Genomic DNA, 21149 nt, shown 5'->3' on the forward strand with positions numbered 1-21149 from the left:
CGTCTGAGACTGAAAGCTGAGATAATCGCAGTTTTGTGAAATTCAATCAAACAGGCAGAACAGTCACTTTAACCATTTATTTTTGGCATCAGTGAGAGATCAGACATCTAAACAATATAGTTCTGAACGCCCTCTCCTTCAAACTCCTCCCTCCGTGGGCATGTCTGGTGGCTTTCAGCAGCGTTTGCCACAAGCGAGTTTTCTGCTGCTGCTGCTGCTGCTGCGAGTTTGAGCAGCCTCCCTCCCTGGCAGCGAGTGTGGATGGGGCTCACTCGTTTCTTGGGTTTGAGAGCTTTGATGAAGCTTTGTGCGATTCTAGGCTTTATGCTGCGTGTTTCAAAGTGTGTTTTCCACCCAGTCTATTTTTGGAACCCCCCACCGCCTAGCCTGGTAAACCGCCCGTCACGTGAACTCACATTTCATTTGGTTCTCCGTGACGGTCTGGACCCGCACAGGCAGTTTAAGATGATTGGTCGAGCCATGCCGGGCCGACGAATCAGCGGCGGCCGTAGGCGGGCAGGCTCGTCTGGGCAAGTAGTGGGTACATGGTCTTTGTAGTTCTTTTCACTCGTCAACATCGCGGAAGTGACAGGCAGTCTGAATGAAATTGAATGTAATGTTCCCAATTCTATGTATTAAATTCTAAAAAACGACCCTCAACATTTGGGAAGGCTAAGCCACACAACTAGTTCGTTATAATCTAACTAAATGCTTCGAAGGTGACTTTACGACCGCGAGGACTCAATCAATGAATACCACGGAGATCATCCACAGGCACCTTCCGCGATCTGATTGGTTGAAGTTAACACCCACCAGCGGTGATAGACAGATGGGTCATCCAATCACCTGCCAAGTAGCTTGGACAAAGTGCCCGCCTCCGTCAGCGGGTCTGGTGACTTCAAACCCAGATCGACTGGTTTAGTGAAACCTATGTGGAGCTATACCGTCCATCTGGCAGCGTCAGGTTACCCACCGCCAGCTCCCAGCGCGATAATGCGCGAAAGTGAAAGCGTTTTCGCCAATCCATTTTACAGAGAGAATGGTTTCCTCGCGCGTTCCCCTGCAGTTTTGGCTCCCTCTTTTTCTAGTTTGGAGAGCACTGTCGCCACTTAGTGGGTCGGTAAAATAGATTATACACATTCAATACCTCCAATATTGGTATAGGAGACGTAAAAGGGTTAGATCAACGTCCCACCGTCAAAAAAAAAAAAAAAACGATTTTTTTAACGTAAAAACACGTCATTGGCAGTCAACCGTTGGATTTTGTTTGACGTAAAAACACGTCATTGGCAGTGAACGTGTTAAAATGAGCCAATGACACATTCTTTGCATAGGACAGCCTACATTAAACGGAGACCACTGATGCTTTTAAAGCAACTGACAGTAGCAGGCTGGTAGCAGGGCACTGCTGCCAAGATGGCCTTAGAGATCTCAGGGCATCACGGCCAGAGGGAGGGGCAACAGAGGCCTCTGTGTAATTCCCACCCTGGTGAACACTTCTCAACTGTGCTGTTAGTTGCAATCGCAAATGGCAGAAATCCACCGACTGCAACGCTTGTTAGGAAATTCTTGACACCCTGACGTCACACAACCGGAACTGGGGGCACACAGAAGGTCAAAACAATGAGCACGGATGTGAATTCTGTGAACAAACCAGTATATCAATGACACGGACGTGGTCTTAGCTTTGGTTTTTAACCCGAATATTACAAAAGAACCCACTGATTCATAACCGGTCTAAAGTCATGTTATAGCAGTCTGGCACACTTAGTGACAAGCAAGACAGGAGTAAAACTGACAGGTATTTGTATTGAGTGTGGCGTCAGTGGGCATAACCCATAGGACAGCGAGCCTTGTTCCCCCAGCTTTGCATAGCAACAACACCGGAAGGTGTCCTTGAGAATATTGTGTCGAGAGCTGTGTCGTAATTCTCTATGCATGAAAACTCCTAAATTCCAGCACTTTGAATGTCTACTAACCTTTAATGCCTTGATTTTGATTTTTCAAATTCACAAACTTTCAAGGGCCTGTAGGAACCTTGTGATGTGTTTGTGTGTGAATGATGTTTCTATGTGATGGGTTTGATTCTGAACATGGCACATATGAAGAAAGCAGTTATTTACACTACAGAGCTGAGTGTGTGGTTGGGTCAGTCTGAGTGTGTGGTTGGGTCAGTCTGAGCTGAGTGTGTGGTTGGGTCAGTCTGCCATCCCTATGAAGTGCCTTTCTAGAGTAGAATAAATGTTTGCCACTGGAATAGCTTCCTCCAACCCTACTCTGTTAGAAAAACACTACCACTGTCTTAACTACAGCACCCAACATGAGTGTGTTCCTCAAGGTGAGACCCCATCTTTCTTGTTCAGGTGTGACGTTTCCACCAGGGTTTTGCAAGTTGACAGATGAACATGCTTCAGGATCCCCTTGTTGAGGAAGGGCACAGTTGCTCTCTATGCAGTGTGAAATGCCAGGCTGCTGTCCTGAAATGAACTCCTCTCAAATCACCGCTCTTCTACTGAGACTACTGAGGTTTTCCTAACTTCCCTGTGGTGGTGTGGTGTAGTCACATACACTCATCAATGTAACTTCCATGGTGTGGTGTAGTCACATACACTCATCAATGTAACTTCCATGGTGGTGTAGTCACATACCCTCATCAATGTAACTTCCATGGTGGTGTAGTCACATACACTCATCAATGTAACTTCCGTGGTGGTGTAGTCACATACCCTCATCAATGTAACTTCCATGGTGTGGTGTAGTCACATACACTCATCAATGTAACTTCCATGGTGTGGTGTAGTCACATACACTCATCAATGTAACTTCCGTGGTGGTGTAGTCACATACCCTCATCAATGTAACTTCCATGGTGTGGTGTAGTCACATACACTCATCAATGTAACTTCCATGGTGGTGTAGTCACATACACTCATCAATGTAACTTCCATGGTGTGGTGTAGTCGCGTACACTCATCAATGTAACTTCCATGGTGTGGTGTAGTCGCGTACACTCATCAATGTAACTTCCGTGGTGGTGTAGTCACATACACTCATCAATGTAACTTCCATGGTGTGGTGTAGTCACATACACTCATCAATGTAACTTCCATGGTGTGGTGTAGTCGCGTACACTCATCAATGTAACTTCCGTGGTGGTGTAGTCGCGTACACTCATCAATGTAATAGGGTGACCAGATGTCCCACTTTGTGCGGGACTGCACCGCATTTTCATCAGAAAACACTTCAGACGGAGACAGATAGAGAGGGAGAGAGAGATAAAGAGAGGGGGCGAGAGACAGAGACGAGACAGGGAGAGAGAGCACACGGCTTGCACCCAGCGGCCTGCTCGTTATAACTTCACTTAACGACACTACTGCAGCCTGAGAGACTTGTGAGTAGGCTACTCCCAGTAAAAAATAACAATACCAATGGCATGCAAATATACACTACTACTTAACCATAAAATAGGATAGCAATGTTAATGCAACAGTGTGTCTTCTTTGCACAAAGCTCTCCAATGTTGTTTTAGGACAATTGAAGACAGCCTCAAATATTTCTCAACAGCATCCTGTCTTTGAGATGTCATTTGCAGATAGTCTCTACACACTGCTGCTACAAAGGACATTTATAAATTCCATAAGCTGCTCTTATTCTTCATGTTTTGTTCAAATGAACCAGTAATGTAGCCTAGGCTACTACAGTTACAGTATGGTTCTACTTCAGTATAAGCTATAGTACATTGTTCTACTAGAAAAGCCTGACTAACGTTAATGCTATATATCAGTGATACTCAACTGGCGGCCCGGGGGCCACATGCGGCCCGAATTGCATTTATTTTATTTTTTTACAGTGCACCTGAACGCAACATGCAAGATACCCGCTGAATAAGGCCATGTTCAGACTAGGAGGCCAAATCTGATTTGTGAACTTTAGTGACCTATTAATGACTTTATCCAGATTGGTTTTATGAGTCTGGATGCTCCAAGTCTGATTTGTGTCACTTGTCCAAAACCACATATGGAGGTAGTTTCCAATCTGCTTTCGACTGATGTGACTTGAGTGCGGACGCGCAGATCCACCAAATCTGATTTGAACGTCATTCGCAACTTATCATCAAATGCTTCTGCGCAGGAAAACCACGTCACCAACGTACGTATTTACCGCCCACGTCGTTACCATAGCAACCCATGCAGATAGGCTGTTTAGGTCTGGCCACACAGATCCGACTTGAGAATCAGATTTGTGGCAGTGCGGACACACTCCCAAATCAGATTTGGGAAACCAATCAAGATAATGATGATTAATGACTTTATCAGCAAATCGGATTTGCCTGTAATGTGAACATGGCCAAAGTGTCCAAATGTTCATGTCATTCTGGCCAATACTCCACTTCTGTTATAGCATTTCAGTCTGGAATATGGAATATCTTTCAATAATCTATGATTTAGCTGCTAAATTGTCAAATACCGCCGTCTGCTCGCTACCCGGACACTTATGTATGTACTTAACCTAACTAACTATCCGGTGTGCACAACATTGTCAGACTAAACTCCGGCTGACACCCCAAAAACCTACAATCCGCTACAGAAACATGTATATTGATTGTTTATTAACTGGCCCCTGGCCTTCTATCATTTCACGAAAGTGGCCCCCGGGCAAAGCAAGTTGAGTATCCCTGCTATATATAATATGGTTGGAAGGCACAAACATGTCTTTCATATCTGAACAGAAGCCATGAATCCCATATCAGCAACCTGTCCTGTTTTATTGGAGCCTACACACTGTAGTCAGATGTGTTGCTTGCTTACTGTATTTACCTAGCCTGCGAGTTGGGACAGTTGAGAATCAACCAGTGGGCAAAGCATGGAGACGTGAGAATAGAAATGTTCATTTCTTTATGTTAGACATTTTATATATAGATATATCTATATATATAGATATCTCAATTTTAGACTACCTCGCAGCATCGGTAATGGTGTCCCACACAAGTATACTCTTTGTCCCACATTTGGTTTGCTGGGATCTGGTGAGTGGTGACCCTAGGTGTGGTGTAGTCACATACAGTACACTCACCAATGTAACTTCCCTGTGGTGTGGTGTAGTCATATACACTCATCAATGTAACTTCCCTGTGGTGTGGTCACATACACTCACAGAGCACTTTATTAGGAAACCCACTTATTTATGAAATTATCCAGTCAGCCAATCGTGTGGCAGCAGTGCAATGTATAGAGCTGAACAGTCACGTGACATCTTTTGCCCCCTGGAAATGTGAATTTCCCATTCATTTTCTCTATAGACATTTAAAAAAAACTTATATAACTAGTTTTAAGGCTGGAACCAAGCCACCTCGTGACCTACTGAATCGTGAGTGACCATAAAACATTTCACTCCATAAGCAAAAACAAAAAACTCTCAAATTTGTTCCCCCCCCCCCCCCCCCCGATGTTATTTATTTTTTCCTCCAACTGAAATGTTTTATAATAATAATAATAATGATTGGATTTTATATAGCGCCTTTCCAAGTGCTCAAAGTGCTTCACAGAATCATTATTCGTTCACACCATTCGTACCGGTGGTTCGAAAGCGTGGCAGCCACACATCGGCGCTCAACGGCCCCTCCGACCACCATCATTCATGTCTACATTCATACCAATCATACGAGGCAAGGAGGGTTAAGTGTCTTGCCCAAGGACACAACGACAGCAGCTGGGAGGGTCATTATGGTCATTCATGATTCAGCAGGTCACGGGTTGGCTTGGTTCCAGCCTTAAAACAAGTTATATAAGGATTTTCCGAAATGTCTATGGAGAAAATGAATGGGAAACTCACTTCCGGGGCAAAATATGTCACGTGACTGTTCAGCTCTATAAGATCATGCAGATACAGGTCAGCAGCTTCAGTTCATGTTCACATCAAACAGCAGAATGGGGGTGGGGGGGGGGAATGTGATCTCAGTGGCATGGTTGGCTGGAACGGCTGATCTCCTGGGATTTTCATGCACAAGTCTCTACAGTTTACTTTACAACTAGTGTGAAAAACCAAAAAGATCCAGTGAGCAGCACTGAAACACCTTGTTGATGAGAGCTGAGAGCGGTCAAAGGAGAATGGCCAGACTGGTTGGAGATGACAGAAAGGCTTCAGTAGCTCAGATAGCCTCTTTACAGCTGTGGTGAGCAGACCAGTATCTCATAATGCAACATGTCCAACCTTGAGGCGGCTGTCACTTTGGTAGCCGGTTGACACTGAGCTGAAAGCTGCTACCTACCAAGCATGTATTAGTATGGCATTCCTAATAAAGTGCTCAGTGTATATGAAACTGAGAAACCAGTATTACAGCTATGTTTATATAGAGACTGTATATAGATTTTTAAAGTGTGAAAACCAAATTGTAAAAAAAAAAAAAAAAAAACTAAAGTGCACTTCGTGGATTACGGTACCAAACGGCATAAGAACCTGCCATTTATTGCCGACTACGCTGCTGTTTTCTTGCCAAATAAACTGCTTCTATTCAGTCAAAGTCTGTCATCCATTAGATTAAATTTAAACTCAAGGGATAAGATTACATGTTGTGGAGATGAATGTTAGAATAGAAAGCATCAGACGACACAGGATCCTGTAAAATGGTTTTAATTTAGTTTTTTCCATTTTTTTTTTACTCTTCCCCTCTTGAGATGACTGATTTAGAAATGGCATCACTCCATCTCGCCCCTCCCCTCTGTTCCTCTCCTGTATGTGGGCTGATATGTCACTATGCAGGCTTCTGTTGGCCTCTACGGAAGGGCAGGGCACGCAGCAGTACTAGCAATGGGTCCCAATCTCTGGTCCCAGTACCCTTATCTGGCCTCCTGTTTCAGATCCATTCAAACTGATCGGATCTCAGGGAAATAGACTTGTACCAAAACTTCTAGGACAAATGTAAGAGACAAAACCATTTTAAGAGAAGTAGTATAAAGTCTCTGTTCATCACATAGGTTCCCCCCCCCGCCCCCCTAACCTCTCGTTTAAAACTCGGGAGCAGACATGGGAAGGATGTAGTCTTTCTTCCCCGGCATAAAGACATACAACAGGTAACCAAAAACAACAGTCATTTCATAGATTCATGTTGTACTCCACCTTCATTTGAAAACATCTCCCCTAGTGGATTCCCGGGAGCACAGCACCAGAAGCTACAGTATTATGGAAAAAATCAGTGACAATCATCTATAACCATTTAGTACCAAGGAGAGAAGGGGTGCATCTCAATAGGCTGGAGTAGCTGCATCTCCTTGTCTTCTGCCTTGGGTCCGATTAGGAATTACATTATCAAAGTATCTCGTGCTTTCTATTCTTTCGCAAACTCCGTGTGCATATAGAAGACGCCACTTCAGACAGACGTGTTATTGGACATTGTGCTACACAAATGAATTAGATTGGACTCGGTCCTATTGAGATGCAGCCATGAGGTCATGAGGTCTACAGGTGTCTCCCAAAAGACAGGCTGAACTGGACTACCCACAGATTGGAACCATAGAACTGGAGTGAGGGAACTCTTCTGTATTTCTACCCCAAAATGAAAAACAAAACAAAACAAAACCTGATGGAAAATGGAATAAAATAAAGAAAACTCTGCATTTAATTTAGACCAAAGATGACAGACACACCCATGTAGCACATACATATTTACAAGCGCCAAAAAATAAAAAGTAAAAACACTTCTTGATGTACTAATGTCCCTAATCCCTGCCCACACACACAGTTTTCTTCTCTCCCCCCACCCTTCATTTTTATCCAAAATAAAAATTGTACGTGTAAGAGTTATGAAAATATAGGTTATTCCGACATGGTTGTGTCATGGACTGCACTCCTCTCTCTCCTCCTCATCTCTTCTTTTCCTCCGCTCTCTCTCTCTCTCTCTTCAGTAAGGGTGTTGGGTGTTGCTGTTCTGTCCCGCTGGCCTGTTCCAACCCTGACCCCCTCCCTGACCCCCGGGGCGTGGCATGGAGTCACAGGATCACTGGAAGACCTGTTAAGGTCACAGCTCGTCGCGGTCCCTGCTGAGGATGGTGTAACGAGTCTCGCTGGGCGCCAGCTTCTGGAACGAACTTTCCGGGGGGCTGCTGGCCACTTCTCCTCCCGTCTCCTCCTGGGGGTGAAGTGGGGCACAAACACACAATGTCAAACTCACAAAAAATGGGAGTCAAACTTCACCTGATGTTGTAGCCCCACAGACTTGCGTTAACCCCGAATGGTGTGTGTGTGTCGATGCCGCTGCCTGACCTGTCCGGGCGTGCTGTCCGTGGGGTCGGGGCCGTGGTGGAACTCTCTGTGTAGCTTCCCGGAGTGAAGGTCTAACACAAACTGTCTCAGCTTGCCGGGGATGCTGGAAAACACACACAAAACACCCACACACACAAGAGATATACATTGATTGCGGCTGTACCCACAACGCATTCCCACACACAAATGTCAGCAATAAAGACAGAGCATATGGAAGTACGGAGCGGAGCAGAATGAACCACAGACAGAAAATCATATTGCTTTGGGCAGCAATAGAAGATATATTAGTCGTGGCGGTTGTGTCATGAAAGCAACATTAATCCATATCAGCCGTGTCCTGTGAAGTGTGCTCGTTACTGATGGAAGGTCATGAGCTGTTGTCCTATCACACGGGCAAAGCTGGTCCCCCAATCACAGCTAACCTGGTGTGTCAGAGCACACTCACACACACATCTATATATATATATATATATATATATATATATATATATATATAACATACACTGCACTAATGCCATTACAAGCTGTGTGCCACATGCAGTGGTGGGGAGATAGTGACGTGATGTAATTAGGTTGTGTTGGGCTGGTCAGTCCTCGGGGCTCTGTCTATCTGATCAAACTCTGATTGGGGAGGGAGGGGAGGCAGAGTGGTGGGGGGCAGAATAAATCAGATTAAATTAGATTAGGCTGGATTAGTTTAGCACTAATTGCACGTGCCAAATCATGTCACATTAGCTCCGGTGTCCTGGCCCATTAATAAAGGACGGCTTTTAAGAGGTGTGACATTTCTCTGCCGTTCTGGAGGCAGCATGTTATGGCGCGCGTGTGTGTGGATGGCATGTTTGTCTAGTGAAATTAACTTTGTTTAAGGAGACCACAATATCTACAATTTCAAAGTACTAAAATGATAGGGGTGGGGATCGATACAGCCATAGTATCACAATATTTTGTGTGGCAATATATCATATCGCAAGTATCCTGATATTTTATTATAGAAATTGTCAGGTGCATACAACATTTATGACAGGCTTTTATGACAGTGTTGGTCACTGTCTATCTGCTTGACAATCCCATTTTGCGCAATAAAAATTATTTAAGTCACAGGCTATCCGCGGGGCCTTGAAAAGTATTAAAAGTTAAATCAATTTAGGGGAAATTAAGGCCCTTTAAAAGTATTAAAAAGACTTAATTACGATTTGAGAAGTATTACATTTTGTAGCTGATTGAGTTAAATTGGCATATGATATATCGTCTGATATCGATTACAGAGTCAGACCCCTGAATTGAATCGATATTGTAGGCAGACTTTGTGATATCAGCAAATATCGTATTGTTGTCCAAATAATCTATATAATATTGTATTTGTGTAGTGTATGATTTACACCCCTATTGCTGATGTGACGAAAGTGGCGTTGAACTTTTCAAAATATATTGAAAAGTTCTTAAAAGGTACTGATTTAACTTCAGGTGTCCTGCATATACCCTGAGTCAGCTGAACAGACTGGAAACTTGATCTTATTCGATCAAACAGATGTTGACAAAAGTTTTTCTTTTTTCCCTTTGGGGACATCATTTGCAGTTGGAAAAAAGGTAATAAATCACAATATATCGCAATATTTTTTAAATCGCAAAAATAATATTGTATCAAATTTTTTATTTTATTATTGGGCAGCCAACATCCAAAAAATAAATATCTGGTATAAGTCCTTTGTAAGTGGAGATGGCCCAATTTGGTCTCGTATGGAAAAGCAGGCGTGTTCACCAATCTCCCCGGCTTCTATGTTGTGTGCTCCGCTGCCAATGACTGTAGGTGTCCATACGGATAATCCTATTGTGAGAGGTACCCTACGCATATGGACCCAATTTCACCTCCATCACACTCACGCTGGATTCGTGAGGTAATGTCATTTCTTAAGCTAGAAAAAGTCAGATGCACAGTCCAGGGTTCTCTGGAAAAGTTTGAAATGACTTGGCACCCCTTCTTAGATTATTACCATAAGGAATTTGACGCAAGAACTTTAGATTAGTAGCCCCTAACAGCTCTACCCTACCCTCTTCCCACCTCCCTCTTGTCCTTTCCTTGTCTTTATTTATTTATTTATTTTCTATTTATTTTATTTTTTTTACACTTGGTTGTCATTGCATCACAATTATTCAGGAGATTGTATACATGTATGACATCATGCAACCTTGCACCTATTCTGTATTGTCTGTCTTCCACGGGGTTTGTTTTTTCTTGTTTGTATCGTTTAAAAACTAATAAAAACAATTTGAAATAAAAATAATATTGTATCGTGACTTAGTATTGTGATAATACCGTATTGTCGGGACTCTTGGTGATTTGGTACACTGAGGAAGACTTCTGTCGAAACGTTTGTACCTGCCATCTGCTTCAATTAAATTAACAAAAGGACATTTTTGAGAGTGCTGGCTTTTCTTCTCCTTCATAGACCATTTTGAGCCGTGCACCCACCAACTGTTTTTTGTGAGTGTGCTTGCTTTTCCCCTTTTTCAGGGACTCTTGGTGATTGCCACCCCTAAAAAATGGCTTCACACATACAACAAATCTAGGTGGTTTGATAGAGACAGTAAAAGATGGGGTACTTACGCTAGGTCTTTGTATTCTGGAAACACATACATGTGTCTGAATGAGTCTATAGCGATGACAGGACAGTCAGCGGGAGTCTTCTGGATGTGCAGCAGAGGATGGCGGAACTTCTCACAGTCCGCATGGAGGAAGTTTATAGACCCTGAGGAGAAGAGAGGAACACCATCTGGTTGGTCAAGAGCAGTTCAGCTCTCCACAAGGGTCGAGTATCGACGCCCACTGCGCGCGCGCACACACGCACGCGCGCACGCACGCACACGCACGCACACACGCACACACACACACCTTTCTCACTAATGAGCTGGCGAGCCACCTCATGTTGGAACTTCTCTAAGCTCTCTGCGTCTTCTTTAATATGGAACAAGATGAGGAATGGGATCCCCTCTTCAGTCAGCTCCTGGAGAAAACACACACACACACACACACACACACACACACACACACACACACACACACACACACACACACACACACACACACACACACACACACACACACACAGAGTGGGTCAAAGAAAGATGGCGTCTTCCTGTGGTTCAGTCTGTGGATGGATGGACGGATAGGTCCATCTATCTTTACCATCTACACACAAATCCCCACTAATGGTTTTTACCGTGCTGACAATGTGCAGAAACGGGGAACCAACCTCTCCGTTTTCGAAGGTGATCTCCCTGACCAGCGGGACACACTTGTCCTGGGCCCAGGCGTACGTCAGGTCGAAGTTGGTGAGCGAGCCCAGGTAGACCATGTCGGGAACGCTCTCCCCCATGGGCTTGTAGATAACATTGTCTCCACTGAACCGCTCCGATTCTGACACTGTGCTGGAGAGGACAAGCAAAAAAAAGTGTTAAGATGGTGACAAGAGACTAGAACTCAAATGGAAGAATGCCATTTAAAAATTCGACCTAAAAAAAAGTTACTAAAATGATAATATACAGAAAAGCTCTAATGATCTAAAAGCATCTTTAGATCATTAGAAGCTCGTGCTTTGTGTCTCACCCAAAGGCAGCCAGGAACACGCAGTCATCTCGAAGGATGTTGGCCACCTTCTCAAAGGAGTGGTAGTTGTCCGAGTCCTTTTGTTCAAAGTAACCTATGATGTTTCGCTTGCTCCTCTGTTGAATAAGAGAGGGAGAGTGTTGGCTAAAGAACTGGTACCATTTATTTGATTAATATTTGCACGTTTAGTATGTGTAAAAGGTGTTTTTCACATCAGAACGCTTTGGAAATCATGTCGAGACGAGAGCGCTACATGCACACAGAACACAGCGCACTAGGGATGCAGCGGTATACCGTTTGAAGGTATACCGCGGTTTGAAAACGTCACGGTATCAAAACCACTAAAATCTGCCGTCATAACTTCCCCACAGTATCAGCTGTTTCCCCAAAACAAAGGGCCCAGGTTGCTTGCAGAGTGCAGCTTACGCGGCCCCTCCCCCTGGCTGCATGCCTACCTAGACTAGAGCACAGTAGAGAGGAGCCGCAAGGACCCCCCTGAACTTTCCCCCATCTAAAAAGACGACGTCGGCTGTATGGGAATATTTCGGCTATTGTAAAAACACAAATGGTCCGCAATACCGCGAAACCGTGGTATTTTTGTCCAAGGTTATCATACCGTCAAAAACTCTATACCGTTGCATCCCTACAGCGCACGGAGCATTTTTGTGTGTTTTGTTTTTCCCTGCAATCGCGTGCAGTACAGTTCATGACGCAACGATCACACGGACGGTAGCCGGCTAGTTTCGTCTGTTTGTTGTTGTTGATTGTTCACACTGTAAACATGAAAGACAGATTATTGGCAATTCTGGCAGCAGCGGAGTTTGAAGATCCTCCTGCCATCTCCTGCCTTTCTTTTTTTAATAGACTGTGTGTGTATTGTTGCCACTCACATCCACAGCATTAACCTCCTCCAGTGAGTTTAGCTCTTTGACGGGGTCAACCTTCTGCTGGCGGATGAAGTCGGCGATGGCCGCCACTGACCTCTGCCCCCTGTACTCCCTCTTCATCATCATCCCGTTACGGAACAGCTTCAGCGTTGGGTACTTGGTGATGCGGTACCGCTGAGCTATGTCGGCTGCAGGGGTAACGGGGGAGAGGTGAGTAAAGACGGACAAATCAATTGATGAACATGGGGAAGCGGGGTAAAAACACATGGGGATGGGAGCTCAACTTCTCCAGATTTTGACCATTTTACTTTCATTCAATTCATTTAATTTCCATTTCCATCTCTAACAAACTCAGCACCTGGAAGTTGGTTCCCAGAAGAAGAAGATGAAAAACACACTCACACTCAAATTCAAACAGCGCTGAAGATTTAGCAAACTTTTTTTTTAAGTGACCCCCACATTTTGTAAATGCCCCCACTTTATAGACAGTGGGGGAAAACATTTCTCCATATATATATATACATATATATATATATATATATATATATATATATATATATATATATATATATATATATATATATATATATACACACACACACACACACACACACACACACACACATACATGTATATATATATATATATATACATATACATATACATATACATATACACATATACATACACACACACATATATAATTTGTTCCCCTCCTCCTACACTGGGGCGGTGACAGAGACGGCGGTTAGACCTCAGTCTGAAACACTGCCTTCAGTTGGCTCTGATCTCCCACATGAAAGCTGCCCCCCCGCCAAGAGTAAATATTCTCTCTGCACAGTGAGCGAGTGTGAGTGTGCGTGTGCAGATGCGTGTGTGTGTGTGTGTGTGTGGCAGGTGTCAGTCTCCCTGCAGGGTGTCTCTAAGCCTCCAGTCTTCACAGGAAGCAGCAGTTTTGTCATTAGTCTTCAAACAGTTTGCAGCTCATCAATAATTCCCTTTAATTGATCTTTATCTCAAAAGGCTGAGTGAGGCTGGCGGTTTATGTGTCGGTGCTTTGGTGTGGTGGGCCTCCATCTGTACATATGTGTGCATCCAGTCTGCTGTTTGTTACTTGTACCTATATTGTCTGTGTGTCTGTGTGTGTGTGTGTGTGTGTGTGTGTGTGTGTGTGTGTGTGTGTGTGTGTGTGCGTGTGCGCGTGTGCGTGTGTGCGTGTGCGCGTGTGCGTGTGTTTAGGGGGTTGTGGGGATCAGATGACCATTGAAAATGTATTATAATAATATTATCTTAATAATGACAATAACAGTAATATTAAGATGCTTGTTGGGATTTGTATCTGAATTTCTTTTTTTTTTTTTCAACTGCAGTGGCTCATTTCTTGACAAAGTCACAAAGTGCCGAAAACTCACGATGTTGGTCACAGTCGACACGAGCAAACACCACCTGCTTGGTGTCAGGATACTCCTCCCTCACAGTGTTAGATGCTTCCTCAAAGATTGGATGGAGCATCTGACTGAACCTACACCTGCGGGGAGAGAAAGACCAGAAGAGAGAGAGAGAGAGAGAGAGAGAGAGCGAGAAGGGGGGGGGGGGGGGGGGGTTTGAGGACAGAGGGCTTTGCATGATTTTCTTAAGCAAATGAGATTTGGTTTTATTTTTGGAAGTATCTGCCCCAGCACAGCAGTAGCATAATTTGCAGCATTTGCTGATACTGTCAACTGATTACGCTGTCAGTTGACACAGGAAGCAGCAACACATTCTAAAGTCAGCTTTCACACATCAGCAGTGAAACACATATCAGCCCATGTTTACTGGAAGGAACGCTTTAAAATACAAGCAAGTCACAGCTCTCCAATTCACAGTATTACATTTCATTTGGGAGGCAATGACAGCAATCACATTGTTTGCAGCAACATGTGACATTCATAGGAAATGCATGCATCATCGTAAAAAAAAAGGGGGGGGGGGGGGAGCAGAGGTCCTGAGAAGAGATCCGGTGACAGTGCAACAGCATAAACACACTTACCAGTCTGCATAAAAATTCACTAATGCCACCCCAGCATTATCTGCAAGGAAACACACACAGGAAATACATATAAGCTTCGACATTTAACTAAACACAGTCATTAACGCGTCATTTACTGCTAGTACAATTTCTGCTAAATTAGGCTAATTAAATGTAAACCCTTGAGTTTTCTGGAGCTGAAGGAATGAAATAAAACAATCGGAGAGTGGGGGAAATGAATGAGCATCCCTGGAAAACAACAGAGAAAAAAGACAGAATGGATGATGGCTTCCATGCTTTGAGTAAAGTGATGTCTTCTTACTGAGGATGTCATCGATGTTGTTGGAGTCCAGACTGGTGATTTCTGCTTGTCCAGGAGTCGAGAGGCCCATCGCCTATAGACACACAAGAGAGAGAGAGAGAGAGAGGGAGAGGGCTCAATCATTAAACCATCACACACACACACACACACAAAAACACACAACATGCAAGACAACTATGTGGCAAAAACAGAATTTAAGGACGGTCGACTGAATTGTGTTGGGTCTTACTAAGTGAATGAGCAAACAAGCTATGAAAGAGGACTCAGCCTGACAGCATATCTAAACAACACTGACATGACATGGCATGTCACATGACATGACATGACATTCTCAGACTCAAAGTTCACATGAAGGGAGCACCAAAGAATACCATGTAAAATGTCCTGGGTTGAAATCTGGCCTGGTACCTATGTGGCACTGGCATGTCATCTCCCTCCCCCGATCGTCATCGTTTCTGTCACTGTGGTGATAGAAGCGATATATATATATAGCAAGTATAGCTTTGAAAATGAAAGCTTTCATCTAAACTACTAAGCATCTAAACTAGGGGTGCACCGATCACGTTTTTTGCCACCGATCACCGATTGCCGATCACCTATGAGAAATATCTGCCCAACCGATCATCGACCGATCACCGATTACCGATTACCGATCACCGATATATATATATATATTTATTTTATATTTTGTAGGCTAAAGGAAACTGCCAACATGAGACAGATGGGAGTTCAACCGTTTAGTTGTCAGTTCTCTTCAGTACAGTACAGCAGTATAGGCTTTTTACAGCATTATGACAGGAATAGTAGGATTGTGTGTGGTCTGGAAAAAGGAGGCAATAAAATATACAAACAGGTCAGTAACCAAGCTTGCTGTTATATAGGCCAATTATAGTGATAATTAACAACTAATAATATATAAATGATAATTAGGTAAACTGTAAGTCAGTTACTCTTAAACACCAGTCTTGAACCATGACTAAAGCCAAAGAGCTCCCACTCATAGAACCGGGGTTATGCACAATAACCGTCATACATTGGGATCCGCATCGAACGAACATCAAAACGACCCGCCCATCGAGGCCGAGTTACAGTGTTATAATTAGCAGCACTATGAGTGCGATCTACATAATGGTGACAGGGTTACATGACGGGAGAAACAACAGAATCACAAGCTACACACGAGCTAAACTCCATCTGAGTAGTGGCATTAATTAGCGCATCCGTCTGAATGGAGCGCACATCCACATAGCAGCACACTTTCGCTTCCTTCAAAGTGCCCGCGGGAACATCAATGCTTGCGTGGAAATTGTCTGTGTGTGCGCGTGCACTACCCCGACTACCACGTTAATCTGGGACTTTAATACACACGGATTTAACAGCATGCAAATGCCTCGGTAGGCGGGAGGACTGGAGGTAATTTATCTGCTGAGTCTGCTGTAATCACCAGCTGATTTGTGTGATTCAAAGACGCAAGAGGTGTGTTGACAGTCTGGTGCGGTGTGTGCATGGAGGTGAGTACACTGATGAAAGCAAAGCGTGTGCTTTGCAACACAATGATATAAACGTTAGAGCACAAATATGAAAGTTAAACGATAGACATTGAAGACATGAAAATGGGCTGCCTCATGTTTCTCACGTGCAGCATGATCGGCTATGCGATCGGCAAAATTAAAGGAATATCGGAAACAGCAGATCACATATTTGAGGTCCAAATCGGCCGATACAGATTGCGTGCAGATCGATCGGTGCACCCCTAATCTAAACAGATATGTTCTTGCTGCTTATCCGGCTCAGGCTCGCAGTGGCAGTAGGGCAGCCCCAACGTCCTTGAACTTTTCCCTAACAACTTCCTCCACCTCCTCCTGGAGGGTCCTCAGATGCTACCAGCCCAGCTGGTAGGTGTAGCCCCTCCAGTGTCTCATCCCACTCACGTGTACCCACTGTGCCCAGTACAACATATCTCCAAATGGAGCCAATCAGGCAGCATGGACACACCGAGGTCCTCCTGGGTCGCTGAGCTCCTCACCCTGTCATGAGAGCGAGCCCAGCCACCCTGCAGAGAAGCCTCATTTTGGCTGCTTGTATCTGTGATGTCATTCTTTCAGTCACTACTCAAAGCTTGTCACCACCATACTGTAGGTCACAAAAAGATCATGCACACACACACACACTTTATATAAATCTTCTTGTTTCTCAGACTGTTTGATCAATGGCATCTTGTCTTTTAAAGGCACAGCCGAGGGCATCACACGCCAAATCCAGGTCATGCAGTCATTCAGTCAGTCACGTAACGTGAAGTGTCGCTTCGTCAGATTGCCAATTATTATTGTGTTACATCACCACACGGCCATCTTGGTAGGAAAATAACAGGTGATTGTAATCAATTAACAGGTGATTACACTCAAGTGACACAAACAGCCAATGAGCTGTGTGTATTGTAGCGCCATATTGGTAGGACAATGCTTGTGACATCATTACACGGGAATACTATGAAAATACTTTCCCGGCTGGGCGGTGTTTGGACCAATCACGGTGCAACACGGCAAACAAACTCCACTCCACTTTAAACAGACACACCTTCAAACAACAAGCAGTTTACTCTGAGCACTGAGCAGCTGAGCTGACAACTTGTGTTGTGAAAATGTCGATCAAAAAGAAACAACATTCTTTCCTATTTTCAAGCCAATGTGAGTGAGTACAATGTGTTCATTGTGGATTCAACGTCTGTTTCTACGAAGCTCCGTTATGATGAGCTAGGGTGGCAATTTGGTGACTTTGTCACTCGATTGAGTGACTTTTCAGAACCCCCTGGGCGACTTTATTTCTGAAAAACGATTAGTGACAAATCTGGCGACTTTTTCTGATCCTGGAGGACAAAGTACAATGTTAAAGTGTTGAATCCTAAAGCATTTGCCAATATTTGATGTCAGTTTGCTGTACTTGCTTGTCATCCAGAGAGGTCTAATGAACACAGCATGTGACATGAGTTATCGCATACTGCGCTGTTGAGCCACCCTAAATCACCGCAGGGGAACGTCCTTCACCGCGACAGCCCGGGGTGGCATACACTGTAAGTTAAATGCTATGCAGCTTTACTTTGCTTTACTTTTTGAATTGACGCCTTTATAAGACAGGAAAGCAGGGAGAGAGAGCGAAAGACATGCATGATGCGGTAAAGGGCCACGGGTTCGATTCAAACCCAGGCCAGCTGTAGGTAGGACATAGCCTTAATGGTACGCGGTGTACCAGGTGAACCAGCAGAGCCACCCACCCACACAGCTTTATTTTTAACACCCTCAAAAGACACTTCACCTTAAATCCATCAAAACACATGTATGGTAATGGTTAAGGAATTTGACATTTTAAAGTAAGGATGCACTTAAAGCTGCTAACATTCTATGCTACTGGGCTAGCCACTAGCCAACATTGCCATACATTCTTGAAATAACGTTAGCTGTTGCATAGGGAACACCAATTTCGGCAAATTCAATCAAAGGCATTTCTTCCCTGGTTTTTCCGAGTTGGACTACTGTAATTCACAGAGATCGTAATTGCGACCTACCAAATGGTAGGTATGCTCTACACCTTATTATTTGCCCATATAAGGACGCTTCTGCATGATGTCATTTTGTAATCGTCTTTCCGTTTTAGACCCGGAAGTAGATTATGCTAGGGTTGTGCGTTGTCACCTAAATAACCATCGCGATGGTTCCACAGTGAAACATCGCGATGGACGATGGCATCGTCATTGACGGGGGGTGGGGTTAATTAATGATTTATGAATAGATTTGTGTGGGCTCAGTTTTGAACCTAACATTAGGTTACGTTAAGGAGAGATAGAAACACAGCAGCAGGCAGCCTACACAGTATGTAATGGAGAGAGTTCCTGGAAACAGGCGAGTTGAATTCACAGTTGAAGACTTGTAACATTACTCACATTGGGTTGAAAACAGGAAAGAACGTGAAGTTTCTTCTTTCTTAACATTTTCACAACACAACCGACTTCTGCTTATCTTCTCTTCCTCTCCGCTTTACCGCTTCTCTGAACTTCCTCTCCGCTTTACCTCTTCTCTAAACTGGGGATAAGGTACGCTTTGCCGCTTGTTTAATGCCGCCCGTGCTGCCGTGCTGTGTCGCGGTTCAGTGGAGTTAGCCTTTTATTTATTTTTTAATTGGCTGCCAACTAGCGCTGAACCGGAAGAACAAATACAATTGCATATAACGCGGAAGAGAGAAAAAGTGGGCGTGGTGAATAAGTTGAATACAAGGAAGAGGAACTAGAAACAAAACACGTCTCAGAGAAAGGGCCATAAACAGCCGAATGGTACACTACCCACTGCCACTACTCTGTGTGTAAGGCAGGCTAGTTAACACTTCAACAATCATGACTGTGCGCTTAACTGATCTGATCTCTGCTGACTTGAGAGATCCTCCTCAAACAGGATGCGCCAGACTAACTTGCCCAGGTTGTGACAAGCAATGATATTGCAGCAGGTGAGACAACAGTCAAGTTTAAACGATGAAACAGGTAGAGCTGGCTCTGCTTCACGCTCTGTTTGTGGAAACTATGTGGTAATTACCATAGCATAAATCAATATTATAATGTATACAAAACTAAAGGTTTTCTGCATATGCATACATTCACTGTGTGTGTGTGTGTGTGTGTGTGTGTGTGTGTGTGTGTGTGTGTGTGTGTGTGTGTGTGAAAGAGAGAGATAGAGAGAGAGAGAGAGAGAGAGAGAGAGAGAGAGAGAGAGAGAGAGAGAGAGAGAGAGAGAATGTATATATGGGCAGAAAATGGTTTGTGAATATAGATTTGTCAAATGTATAGATTTGTCAGATCTATATTCGGAGCGCAAACTGTGGAGTACAGTTGATCTTACAGTAGCCTATGTGAAAATTCTCCTTACTGTCCTTGTTTTAGCATTGGGTTATTAAAATATTTCTCAATTCCCTTTATAAGGAGAACCATCTCAACACTGAGCACAAAAAGTTGCAACCATGCCTTTTACTAACTACAATGATACACAGCTATAGTCTGATGTCAAATGTCATAACTGCTGTGACTAACTTTGTAAAGACACTGGTCTGCAACCAGGTAGGAAATAAAAGTTTCCATTTCAGGCCCAAACTCTCCAAACAGCAGAACAGCTGCGCTGTGTCTAGTTCCGGTTTGTCAGCCAATAAGAATGAGCCACAACAGAGGAATTCACCAACCGGCTAGCAACATTCCGGGAGACCGAAAACGTTACAATTACATACACCGGTATTCACAAACTAGTCTGGCAATAACTTTATGCATCCGTAGGATAAATTAAAGTAAACAATCGTTAAGCCTGATTAAAGATAGCAGACACACCCATTCATTAAACATCAGATTTAGCTAACCATGCTACCAATTGTTAGCAGTTACAGTCAGATGTCAAGACTTTGGCAGCAACTAGCGTTAGCTGAATGCTTCTCTTCTCAGTTCATCAAACAGTCCAACTTTCTCTGAAAGATTAGCGTTAAGCGTTAACGTTAGCTAACCCTTTGGCTAGCGTACTAACGTTACAGTTGGATAACTTGGTTATGTGACAGAAGTAGCTCTGCGTCGCTGGGTGACCCACAGCCACAGGGCCACATCAGTGACCGTGCTACCTAGCTGCACTTCCAAAATCCAGTGAGCCGGCTCGCCGGCCACTTTAACGTTACTAAACCATGTCCCATATCAACAGAGAGAGTATGTCGGATAGCTAGTAGCTATCTAGCAGCAAGCTAACGTTAGTTGCGGCGCATTAACGATGCAAGGCTAACGTTAGCTTGGTTGGTTAGCTTAACAGCACTGGACTATTAGTGTATAAGTTATTACATGGCTGAGACGCAGATGCTTACCAGCAATATGCTCGTGAAGAAACGGATATCGAGAGAGGGAAATGTCGGTAAGAGTTTCATTGTATAATAGGGTTGGTGGAGGTATGATGCTGCTCAGTCTGTCTCGACGCCACTCTCTCCTCACCACAGCAGGAAACGAACGGCGAACCAGTCTCACTGTGACCACGGAACCGCGAGTGATACTTCCTGGCA

General features: G+C 44.0%; 1 protein-coding gene across 1 annotated transcript; it reads right to left on the reverse strand.

The window, feature by feature from the left end:
* Nucleotides 1-6624: 6624 nt before the first annotated feature.
* On the reverse strand, nt 6625-21098 carry erp44 (endoplasmic reticulum protein 44). The gene is made up of 11 exons (XM_083639057.1): nt 20958-21098; nt 15084-15156; nt 14783-14822; nt 14166-14281; nt 12757-12941; nt 11867-11982; nt 11514-11688; nt 11153-11264; nt 10868-11009; nt 8260-8362; nt 6625-8125 (listed from the first exon to the last, which is right to left on the reverse strand). The coding sequence occupies exons 1-11, from the start codon at nt 21015-21017 to the stop codon at nt 8015-8017; spliced, it is 1233 nt and encodes a 410-aa protein (XP_083495183.1). The 5' UTR covers nt 21018-21098; the 3' UTR covers nt 6625-8014.
* Nucleotides 21099-21149: the final 51 nt, after the last annotated feature.

Source organism: Poromitra crassiceps, assembly GCF_964638095.1.
Source record: "Poromitra crassiceps genome assembly, chromosome: 1".
Lineage (NCBI taxonomy): Eukaryota > Metazoa > Chordata > Actinopteri > Beryciformes > Melamphaidae > Poromitra > Poromitra crassiceps.